The sequence below is a fragment of the Vombatus ursinus genome, unplaced genomic scaffold, assembly GCF_900497805.2.
Source record: "Vombatus ursinus unplaced genomic scaffold, bare-nosed wombat genome assembly UNPS02014778.1, whole genome shotgun sequence".
In the NCBI taxonomy this organism is placed as follows: domain Eukaryota; kingdom Metazoa; phylum Chordata; class Mammalia; order Diprotodontia; family Vombatidae; genus Vombatus; species Vombatus ursinus.
Window position 1 is genome coordinate 50992063 of NW_020954556.1, and position 12686 is coordinate 51004748.

The following is a 12686-nucleotide window of genomic DNA, read 5'->3' on the forward strand; positions in this document are numbered from 1 at the left end:
ACTGTCATTTGTCACTAATGACAAACTAGCATCTAAGCAGACCTAGTAATGTGCTCCTAGGACATCTTCATGCCATGATTTCACATATACTCTTTCTCCCCACCCATTATTCCTGACAAAGATGTGTCAATCAATTACCCTATGACTGCAATCACCACCTCTGTGACTTTTCCTAACCAAAACAGACTTATGTGTTGTCTTCCCCTATAAGACTATATAAGTACCTTGAGGGCAGAGACTGTCTTGCTTTTTGTATTTATAACCCTAACACTTTTATCACAGTACCTGGCATGCAGTAAATACTTAATGAATGGTTTTTCATTCATTCAATGTGTATTCAATAACAACAAACAAAAAGGGTCTACGAGCTGCCAAAGTTGGCAGAGGTCTTCCCACTTACCTTAGGCTTTGCCATGGTAAAAAGGAGTTTATCTGTTGGTTTGTCCTTGGAATGTGCACTGTTAATAACCACCATAAAGTCATCTTGATAACCTCCGAAGGTCATTAGGATTTTGTACACATATGTCACTATTAACCTCTTAAAACAGAAGAAAGCCAAATTATGAGTTTTATGCCACAAAGAAGTATGTAAAATTAACAATTTTTAATTAAGCCAACTGATAATATAAATGCTAAATTGAGGAAATCATTTTAACCATTTGCAAGTTTTTTATTGGAGCATTTGCTAGTTTCTGAAATAATTTCACAAATGCACACATGATTAAATTCACAAGATAAAAGCAAAGAGAACAATCTACAGACCACATGGAACATTTAAGTTCTTACTCTAGCTTGTTTTAGTATTCTGCATTGTCACTTATATCATTTGGACAGTGGGTGTTTGATGGCAATGGACATTTTTGGGACAGTGGGTGACGCTACTCTGGAGCAATAATTTGCTCATTGTTACCTTTGTGGTCTTCATTTCTGCACTCCCAAAGATGCTAAGACAAAAAAAAATACTGAGAAAATGTGGTTCAGTATTTTGTGGTTCTGTGTTTATTTACCAGTAGGCATCAATTTTTAAAAATTTATTTTAAAATTATATTTCATTTTTAAAAAATTAATAAGCATAAAATTAATAAGTATTCATTTTCTTCTTCCCTTCACCTACCCAACCTCCCTCCCCTGGAAAAAAATTAAACAAAACCTTTGTAACAAATATGTTTAGTTAAGCTTTAATATTCTTTGAAACTGTCTAGTAGAGTCTAATTAAGAAATATAATCTACACTCAAGACATTCATTCATGAGTCTGAGGCTGTTCAGAATATTTAAATTCCTTCTAAAACACATCTCAGTAGGGGCAATTGAAGACAGAATCATTGTATTATTGCACGGAAAAGTGTGACCTTTTTTGACATTGCCGGTGACCACAGAATACTAGTATACACAGACTCAACAACTGATTCTGGCAAATTAATCATTAGGCTTTTGGTATGCACTAATACAATTTCCATTCCTCCTCCTCAGGTTTCAAAAACAAACAAACAAATGAAAAAGACATTATATATATGTACACACACACACACACACACACACACACACACACACACATATATATATATATCAGGTTTAGATTAAAATCTCATGAGGGGATAACCTTTAATTATACCAGTCAACATCTATATTAAAGCAATGTTTGTCCACTTGATCATAAAATTATATTAATTAATTTAGCCTGCAAAGAAAAGGTAAGAAAAATAATTTAAATTTCATATATTTGGAAGGGTACACAGTCTTTCAAATTATTAATGTCATTTTCTTTGATCGTGGGAAAGCCCTATTATAATAATTTGCATATGTGCAAAGTGAAGAATTAGAGGTATTACAAGAATCATTTTGGAGAAAACTCAATGATACTGAATTTTTTGACCTATGCAATTAAAATTTCTATTTTAATGATACCGCAATATAATTTGTCTCATACACAGAAAATGTCTTCCTAATGTAATATACTGTGCAAACTGCCATTTCAAGAATTTTAATACAATCATGATTGTAATTTTCCCCTTTTGTTTTTAGCCTACTTTTTTATGGCAGGTCTTGCAGCTGAATGGAATGTAGCCAACTTAAATGCTAAATATAGCATTACCTACATCAAAAAGTTTTGTGATTTATTCTTACCATGGAGTTATATTCCAAGATACTAATTCCATCTTCATGTACAGCTAGCCATATGAAAGTATTCCCCAATGTTGATGGAATTACTGGCTGTGAAATAGGAGAGATAAAGAACCCCACATATTATAAATGTCACATTAAAAGACCGGAGCATTTGTTAGTGGAAAACACTGGACATTTTGTCATTAAATCAAACCATACTGAATTGGATGCTTAGTCAGGACTATTCTGAATTTCCTCAAATTTTGTCCCAGAATTAGAAAAAAATGACACTTGGTATTTTAAAAAAATACAGTAAGTTTAAGTATTCTGTAATTATTCATTTGTTAAGACTTGTGAGGTACTAAAATTCTAGCTAGGGTTTAAGCTGCTTGGTTAACATTCATTAAAAAAGTATGGATTTTTTTCTAAAGGCATCCAAATAAACAAATTCTGTTTAGGTTAAATATACTGAAAGTTTTCAAAAGTTACAAGTATGGAAAACCAGCAGATTCTCATAATATTCATTAGGTATAAACCTTGGTGTGCAGGGAGGCTGGCACTCACAGGAATGAGGAAGTCTGGCTAATTGAGGGCAGGAGCGACAAGAAAAGTCAGGTGCAGCTCATGGAACTTGGCCCAGTTGAGAGAGAGCTGGCCTGGAAAGAAGGTTGAATCTCCACAGTCTGCCTCTGACACCAGTGACTTGTGATCTCCAGAAGTCACTCCACTGCTCAGGGCTTTAGACAATTCATTCTATAGGTGGCAGAGAATATGCTGACCTGAGTTGCTACGGGGAATTTTCTCACCTAGGTCTTCCCCAATTCCAATAAAATCACAGGTTCAGTCCCCATCCCCTTAAAAAAATGAATGGTAACAAGCTGCTTGATAATTTCCCAAATCATCTTAAATTTTTTTTCATCTATAGAGTTAACAAAACCTATCTTTGAAACTGGTTGTGCTATCAAAGACAAGTCACCTAAGGCAGCTGGGTGGTACAGTGGATAGAGCCTGGAGTCAAGAAGACATGAGTTCCAGTTCTGCCTCAGATACTTACTAGGTGTATGACTTTTGGGAAGACATTTGACTTTTGTCTGCCTCAGTTTTCTCATCTGTAAAATGGGGATAATAATAATAGCACCCCATTTCTCAGAATTGTTGTGAGGATAAAATGAGATAATACTTCTAAAATGTCTTAAAGCACCATAGAAAGGTTAGCTAACATCCTCATCACTCTGATAAATATTCATTAAGGACCTAATATGTGCTCAGTTCTGGGGATGCAATTAACAAAAAGAAAGACAGTCTCTACCTTCAAGGAGCTTACAATCTAACGAGGGAGACAACGCACAAAAAGAGACGGGAGTCCTCCAGGGGATACCTGGCATGGGGGGCTTTTATTCCCGTGGAGTTGAAACAAGGCAGAACAGCAAATGGAGAGTGGAGTGAACCTCAAAGTCCAGTTTCTGCCCTCTATAAAGGAAAACACTGGGAGGAGTTTGGTACTGCTCCCTCCAGCACTCCATTGGAGGCTGAAGGAGGTGGGTACAATCCAAGGCTGAGTTAGCAGCATGGTTACAAGCTTAACCTACATCTTGTTCCTTGGAATTGAAACAACATAGAGCAGCAGATCATTACCACCACCGTCATCATCATCACCTATTTTAGCCTCAATTTCCCCTTCAATAAAATGGGGCTAATACTTGTAGTGTTTCACTCACAGGGCTCTTGTGAGAATCTAATAAAAATGTATATCAAAGGTGCTTTGCAACTCCCAGAGAACTACATAAATGTTCGTAACAAAGATCTGCAAGAGGAATATAGGAAGAGACCTGCTGGGTGCCCCCAAATGTTAAATGACCTGTCTAAATTAAGATCAGGAGTAAGCAGCATAATCGAGACTTAAAACCTCTTCTACCCCACCACACTGCCTCTTATTTTAGGCACATTTCAAAGGTTGACTTTCTCACCTCATTATCGACAATCTTGAATTATAGCTCTCAGTTTCTAGAGACATTTGGAATTTCTTGCTGAATTATACCCAGTACTTTCCATCCCTGGCTTGAAAATAAGACAGTCACCAAGAAAGGTGTTTAAGCATAAATTGCTTCCTACTCTACTGGAAAGGTGTGAGCTTAGCAGTTTTTACAGAACGGGAAACCGAGTTCAGGCTGCCATGAATTCTACCAGCATAAAACAGGGATTAAAAAGACAGGGTATTGCTGTCTAGCCCTTTCAATCAGCGTCCCTTCATTATTTTGTTTACATTGTTCAGAATTCCCAATTCCCAGAGTTTGGAAGTATGTTCTCTCAACCTGAAATAAAGAAGGCTGCAAAAACAGCAAAAATTAGGATCTTTTAATCAAGGTAAGGGAATTGCAATTCTAGGTGCTGCACACCACCAAATATTGGAGTGCCCAAGATGGGCAGAAGAGGAGGGGTTTAAATAGCTATAGGGAGGTAGTCTCAGGGAAGGCACAGCCTTGGGAATCAATTACGTAAGTTGTTTTGCATAACAATAGAAAGTCTATAGAGAAGGCTGGGGGAGGCTGGGGCTGGGGGTAACATCTAGTCAGAACAGTGGGCTTGGGCTCCAGGTGCAGCAACCCGGAAACTGATTTGGACCTGCTCCAATCATGGGGTCAGTTGGGATCAAAGACAGGCAGCCCATTCTGATGTCTGCATTCAACAATCCCTATTTTTAAATGTTTAAAGTTAAATATAAAATATGCTTAGATACTGCAGTCTATTTTTGACTTGTAACCCTACCCTGATTCACTGGGTTGGAGAAAGAGTGGTATATGCACAAAGATGCAAACTAAAAACCTCTTTCCCACAAATTTCTTACTTTTGCAAGAAACAATTTTGCACCAAAGAATGACCACTTCCTGGCTACAGTCAGGTAAATGCGCATACATTCAGCAGCACTGTGTCCACGGAGAGCCATCCATCTAGTTGACAATCGTTGACAAAGTTGTCTTTAAAAAAAAAGGAAAAATCTATAATTTAGAGTACAAATTAGTATTTCATTTTTCACGAACATTTACAAACCCCAAGATTGTGATTAAGAACTTTCCCATAGCTGAGCCTAGGCACAATAATAAAGTAGATCAACATTTATCTTCGTGATTCCCACAATCCTTTTCCACGTCCTTCCCTCCTGACTTCTCTGTTTCCCACTTTGCATATTCCTGCTTCCTGAGGTTCAGACATAGCCCAGTGCTCCGAGGCTACCCCTACAACTACCCAGCCAGGAAAGGCAATATATTAGGGTAAATTAGTCTAATGGGCTCTAGGAGTATCTGCATTTTAAAATAAGCCTTCAAGGGAATTGCTAAACAAATGGCGCTAAATAAATAGGAAAAGATGAAATAAGGAATTCAAAGAAGTAGTATAAAATTTACTTGACCTGATAAAAAGTGAAATTTACTTGACGTGATAAAAATTTACTTGACCTGATATTCCGGAAAACAATAAACAACACACAGACAAAAACTCAGAATGTGTGTAATGAGAATGACAGGGTACAGGCAAAAGAGAGATGAGAAAATGCATCTGCTTCCTTGCACTGGAGAGGCAGGACACTATGGGTATGCAATGCTACATACATGTCAGACTTAGCAGATCTGTTGGTTAGTTTTGCTAAACTGCTTTCTTTTTCTTTTATTCTCTTTTTCTTCTTTCTTACAAGGGGATGACTCATTGGGTAAGGAACGAAGGAGGGATATATTCAGAAATTAAGGTGATGTAAACAATAAAAGATATTGATAGAACTTTTTTAGGGGAAAAAAAGATTGCATCCTTATTAGGGATACTTCCTAGTTGGACAGCACCAGCTTTAGGGGTTACCACACTCTAACAAACTCAAGTGTAAGAGTCTTAGAAGACAACTTCCTAGCAAGAGACTAGGAACATTTTTTTTAATTTGTGGGAAAACTTTATTAAAATTAGAATTATCCAAACGTAGAATGAGCTGTCTTTGCTTTGCTTTTTTTTTTTACTTTCTAAAATCAAATTTTATTTTTCTGTTTTTTTTCTTTTTTTTTTTGGGTTAGGCAATGGGGTTAAGTGACTTGCCCAGGGTCACACAGCTAGTAAGTGTTATGTGTCTGAGGCTGGATTTGAACTCAGGTCCTCCTGAATCCAGAGCCGGTGTTCTATCCACTGCACCACTTAGCTGCCCCGAATTTTATTTTTCAATAACAAAAATCTATTTCCTCTGAAATAGAATACCTCCCTCCCACCACCACCCCCACTGAAGAAAAGAAAAAAAATTTTGTTAGAATTATGAAAGAGACTAGGAACTTCCTAAGCAGTACCTGCCTCTTAAGGCTGAAGGTATGTGCTTTACTCCCACAGCAAGAAGATATAATGTAGGGGAGGGGGGGAGGTCTCTGCAGAAACCTAGATGTTAGTTTGAGTTGAAGTCTGAACTTTGCTGAAGGCTATTCTGTGTGTGGGTAATTTGAGCTGAATGGAAAGTGATTTTGGAAATAACACTCGGTTTTTAACCTAGATCATGTAAATTCAGATCTTGGAGGGGGCTGAGCTAAGATTCTAATACGTAGGCATACTTAGTTTGAACATGAAGAAATTAAAACCACATGAAAAGCAAAACCAATTAACAACTAATGTGCATTTTCATCTTCTTTGCCTTATATTGATTTATCTCCGTTTTCACACAGACCAGTAAATTTTTGTGTCTTTATAGCCTTGATGTGGATAAGAAAATCGTCCTGAAAATGAAAACCACAACCAATAAAATCTCACTGGACTTTCCTATGAGGATATATTCTTTAACCTAGAGTTTCTTAATCTTTTTTGTGGCTTGAACACCTTTGGCAACAGTGGAGTGAAACTTCTGGACCCCTTCTCAGAATCATGTTTTTAAATGCATAAAATAAAATAAATAGAAGCGGATACCAATTATATCAAAATAGAGTTATCAAAAAGCTCACAGGCCCCAACTTAAGAACCCTTGCTTTAAACTTTAGATGATGCACACAAACGTCATTAGGCATGAAATACTTTGGAATTTTTTTCTTACCTTAATTGTTCTTCAGAACAGCCATTTCTATACCTTTTAGGATAAAATTTCTCTATGACTTGTTTTAGAGTTTGGTTTGCCTTGTATTGATAAGTCACTTGCCCTGCTGGAGTTGAGAAAGGTCTCTCAAAATCTCCAATCTCCACCTAGTTGGAAGATTAAGAAATATAAACTGTGGAATGTCAGAGAAAGTTTTGACTTTTAAAATAAATTGAGAACAAAGCTATTACTGTTATGTACAGAGTATACTATTCGTTTGTCTTGATCATGTGATTGTGGAATATAAAGAATGAATGTTCGTTGATGTTGTAGAATCATTGGGTCATAAATTTAGAATTGGAAGGGATCTTGGATGTTACCGAGTCCAATCTCCTGTTTTTATAAATGAGGAACAAAGAAGCATGGATTTGCTAAGTGCCTACTGTATGTGAAGCACTTTACAAATATCTCACTTGATTCTCACAAAAACCCTAAGAAGTAGTGCTATAATTATCTCCATTTTACATATGAGGAAACTGAGGCAAACAGAAGTCAAGTGACTTGCCCAGGACCACACAGTTAGTGTCTGAGGCTAGATTTGAGCCAGTCTTTCTAACTCCAAGCTCGCCATTCTACCCACTGGCTGCCTCATTGAATATCAAAGTTTGAATTCTACTTTTAAAAATACTATCAGAATAAAAATTCTATGTTTAAACTATTTTAATTCTCTTAAAAGTGATACGAACTTTTAAGTGCCACTAAAGTACCAACTTGGATATCTATCATTGTAATCATGTAGTATGTATTGCCTGCATTTACCCCTAGGTTGAGTGGTGGTATGATGCCATGATAACTCTCCTCAAGTACTTGAAAGGTTTTGTGGAAGGGATCAGCCAGATTGTGTTTGACCCCAGAGGAAATAAAAGGGAGCAATGTGTAGATACCAAAGAGACAAACTTGGTCTCGATGTCAGGAAAATTTTATTAATAATTAGAAATATCCAAAAAGAGAACAGACTGCCCCCAAAGCAGGGGTTCTTAACCTGAGGTCCATGAACCCCAAAGGGAGCCTGTGGATAGATTTCAAGGAGTCTGTAAACTTAGATGAGAAGAAAAAAATTACATTTTTATTTTCACTAATCTTAGCCTGAAATTTAGTATTTCCTTTGATTATTCGAAAACATGATTCTGAGATGGGGCCCATAGGCTTCACCACATGATCTGCCAAGGGGGTCCATGATACCAAAAAGGTTTAGAAGCCATGTTCTAGAGGTAGTGAGTTGCCTCTCCCCAGAGGTCTTTGAGTAAAGACTGGATGACCAGGTGGGTGTATTATAGTCAGGGTTCTGTTTCAGGTATAAGGTGGATAAGATGGCTGTCATGGTCCCTTTCTTTTCTTGAAATTCTGTGATTCTGTAAAAGGGATATGACTTCAAATCTTCTCTCACTAGATGCACTGTGTGACATTCATCGCTTTTTGCCTCAGCTCTTTGTCCCTTGTAAAATGAGCATTAATAACACTTATTATAAGACATAACTTTTGGTTATTGAAGATTTTTAGGAAATTGTTGTGAAGATTAATAAAATGATTACAAAACTCATATCTAAACTCGAAGTTAGATAAATACTTTAAAATGCAATCTTAATTTATCGGTGTCAAACCACTTAATGGTTTCTAAGGAAAAGAAAATGTTCTAATCCTCCTATAGCCTGATTCATACATATTACATTGTTTAAAGAATAGAATGTAATCCAAATATGTTACCCTGGCATTCTCAGCCCCACACTTCTACACTCATGTTCCCTTATTAAATTCAAAGCCTCGTGGCTTAATTTCAGGATAATTAAGAACCTAGATTCTCTTTATGGAATACTATCTCATTCTGTATCATCTCTACCAGAGTGTCAGTAATTTGGAGTCAAACTGTAATTACTGGGCCTGTAATTTTTAAGGTGTTAATCATGGCAAAATGAAGTTCAAGATCTGCTGAAGGTACATTGTTTCACTACACTTAAAATATCAATTATTATCTGATCTTTGCAAAGGAGTACTTGCACATAGAAGTTACCTGAGCTAAAAGAGCAGCCATTTCCACTGCCAGTTCCTTATTCAGAGGAAAGAGTCCATTTACTATTTGATCATTTGTCTGATACATTAATAGGAGCTTTTCTCTTTCACTCTCCCCACGGACTTGTACTGAGAAGTAAAGCCTGTAAAATGAAGAAGACGTGCATTAACTAATAACTTGGAAAAAGAAAGAAAATGCTTGCTAACAATAAAGACCACACTGGCCCACAGCCGGTATTTGATTCAATTCATCAAATAATTATTAAACACTTATTAGGCACTGAGGATGTAAAGATTAAAAAACACAGTAGTATTTGCCCTCAAGGAGCTTACAGTTTAAGAAGGAAGAGAGTCTATGAAATGTAGGTGAATACGTGTGGTACAAGTTAGAATGGGGTAAATGCAAAGGAAAGTTTGAAAGTGCTTTGAAAAAATGTGCCAGGAGACAACACTTATATCTGGGGTATAATAATTGTGGTTTTTGAAATATGTTGTGTGATGTTTGTAGTATAGGTGATAGGACTCCAATATAGAGTCACTTAGACTAATTGGTCCTAAAGACCATAAACATATACACAATGATAGACAGCCTGTACCTTCCCACTGTCCTAACTCATTCTGACTCTGTGTCTAAAACTGTTGACATTTTCTCAGTGCTAATGGAGAGCACAGTCTATTTGTTTGTTGGTTATTCCTCACTCTTGTAACATGACCAGCCCACCTCCTTTTCTGGTCTTACCTCTCTGTTGATGGCCTTTATGTTGCTTTTCCTGTACCATTTTTTTCCTTGGTAATATATTACAGCCTGCTCATGCTCACCATTGGCTTCCATCGCCATTTGTGTGACTACCAACTTTAGTTCTTCAGACACCGTGGTATTGTATGACTTGGAGGTACATAGCGTCACTACTAAAATATTAATGCTAATAGCCTAGCATTTTGGGGAAAAGCTTCTGGTTATAAAAAGCCCTGTGTCATTTCAGGGAAAAGCTTCTGGTCATAAAAAGCCCTGCACCATTTCTCAAATGCAATTCAGGTAGTTCTCCTTTTCCTATGTGATGCCAAGCCTACTTCACAGGGTCTGTCTAGGATAATGGTACCAAAGGTCCAGGTCTATAATCTGGCCATCTAACTGCATATCATAATCTAGAAAATAGGCATCCTTCATCCTGTTGGTCTCTCATGTATGCATTAGGCTGAACTCAGTTTTGAGTGATTATAGATTTAAGAGTCTCTGTAATATCCCAGAGCATGATACAATCAACATAATGTCATCTACAAACAGCAAGCAACCAAAGGATTGTAACATCTATAAAGGAATCCTTTTTCCATTTCTACCATTCACTGCATATCCATGAAAGTAGCAAACACTTGAGCTAGCAAGCAGCTATCTCCCCATTTTATTCCTCAATTGATAGTAGCAATTGGAGGATTGATGAAGAAAAGTTTTTTGTTGTTATTTTTTCTTATATGACTTTGACTTATGCATGATAGACATCTCGTCAGAGCAGAACCTTTATAGTAGGATTTTGCTTTTCTAAATCAAATGCTTTTTTCTAGTTGTCAGACTGGCAGCACCAGGGGATATGGCATTCTCAGTACCTTTCAGTTAACTATGTGACTGGAAAGCTAAGAACAACAAAAATCATGTTCTGCAGGTTTTTCTTTTTCAGCTATATCAGGGAAAAGAATTGAACCCAAGAAAGTATGGGGCACTGCTTAGGGTGGATGGCATAAGAATTGAGGACAAGGGGAAAGCAATGCTGCTCAATTCTGATTTTGCTACTATTTTCTCTTTAAAGGAAAATACCTACATTTAATTGAAAAGAACAAAAATGGCTAATAGATAAATTGATACCCGAAATAAGTGAGATAGAAAAAACCTTGGAAAGTTCTAGTCACCCAGATGAACTTATTCTTGGCAGACAATAACAGTTAATCTATATAGCACTCTAATATTTGGAAAGTGCTTTCCATACTTGATGACATTTGAGTCTCACAACAACCCTGTGAGGTAAGTGCTACTATTATCCCTATTAGGAAAATGAGGCAAAAAGACACTGGCTATTATATCTCTATCTATATCTATCTATATATCTAAACATTTACCTAGATTTTAGCCAAAAGTTTGACAAATTCATGCTGCTCTTGTAGATAACATGTATAGAAATGGGCTAGTTGAAATGACCATTTGCAGGATTTGAAACTGGTTGAATAGCAGGACTCAAAGTTTAGTTGTTACTGGTTCAATGTCAATTTAGAAGGAGGTCTCCACTAGAGTGTTCAAGGATTTGTTCTTGGTCACGTGCTATTTGACATTTTTATTACTGACTTGGATAAAGGCATAGATGGATTCCCTATCAATTTGTAGATGACAGAAAGCTGGGAGGGATTGCTAAACCACTACCTAATAGTCAGGATCCAAAAAGGTCATGACAATCTAGAACATTAGTCTGAACCTAATAATGTGAAATATATACACATACATGTCTCCGTGTAATATATATAATACGTATATATATTTACATAGATATGTAAATATGGTCTCAATGGGGACTTTGTTTTCATCAGACCACATCTTAAGTATCATGTTCAGTTATGGGCACCACATTTTAAGAAGGATTTGGAAAAGCTACAGAGTATCTAGAGGAGGACAACCAGAATGATAAAGACCTCAAGATCATGTTATATGAGTGGAAGTTGAAGAAATTAAAGATGCTTAGCCTACAGAAAACTCAAGAGGGAGAAGATTGCTACCTTCAAATTATTTAAAGGGTTATCACATGGAAGAGGGAGTCATCTTGGTTTTTTGAGGGGTCAGAGGGAAGAACGAGGAGGAAAACGTAAAGAGGCAAATTAGGCTTGATAAAATAAGGAGAAATTTCCTAATTATTGGAGAGTAAAAAGTAAACTGACTTGGGAGGTAATCAGTTCCCACTTATTAAAGGTCTAGTAAAGGCTAGGACGTCCATTTATTGGGTATGTTTTAGAAGAGATTCTTTCTCAAATATGGGTTAGACAAGACACGTACCATAGTCCTTTCCAACTCTAAAATTCTGTGTGAATATACACATATATAATATATAGACAGACAGACAGGAAGACAGAGAGAGAGAGAGACAGAGAGAGAAGACCAAAACAAAATACTTGTAGATACTTATGGGAAATAGAGGGGAAATAGCAAAGGAGACTGAGAAGAATGGTAAGACCAGTAGGAACAATGCAAAGAGAGACCAATATCATAGAGATGAGAATTACATAAGTGAAAGGGGTATAAAAATTGTCAAAAGCTGCAGAGGGATCAACCAGGATGAGAACTGAGAATATGATTTATCAGGCAAGAGATTCTTGGTAACCTTGGAGAAAGCTATTTTGGTCAAGTGGTAAGCTTACAAGCTAATGAGATGTGAGTGTGAGGCAGAAAGAGACAGTGAGTAAAAACAATCATTGTTTTTACTTTGGCTATAGAATGGAAAAGAGATATAAGAAGAT

General features: G+C 36.7%; 1 protein-coding gene across 2 annotated transcripts in view; it reads right to left on the reverse strand.

Moving 5' to 3' along the window:
• PLEKHH2 (pleckstrin homology, MyTH4 and FERM domain containing H2) overlaps positions 1 to 12686 on the reverse strand; it is a 121786-nt gene that overhangs the window by 5006 nt on the left and 104094 nt on the right. For both annotated transcript variants that reach the window (XM_027865492.1, XM_027865491.1), the window contains 5 exons: positions 9196 to 9337; positions 7149 to 7294; positions 4950 to 5079; positions 2126 to 2212; positions 401 to 538 (listed from right to left, as the gene is read on the reverse strand). In XM_027865492.1, coding sequence (XP_027721293.1) covers positions 401 to 538; positions 2126 to 2212; positions 4950 to 5079; positions 7149 to 7294; positions 9196 to 9337 — 643 coding nt within the window. The remainder of the gene's footprint in view (positions 1 to 400; positions 539 to 2125; positions 2213 to 4949; positions 5080 to 7148; positions 7295 to 9195; positions 9338 to 12686) is intronic.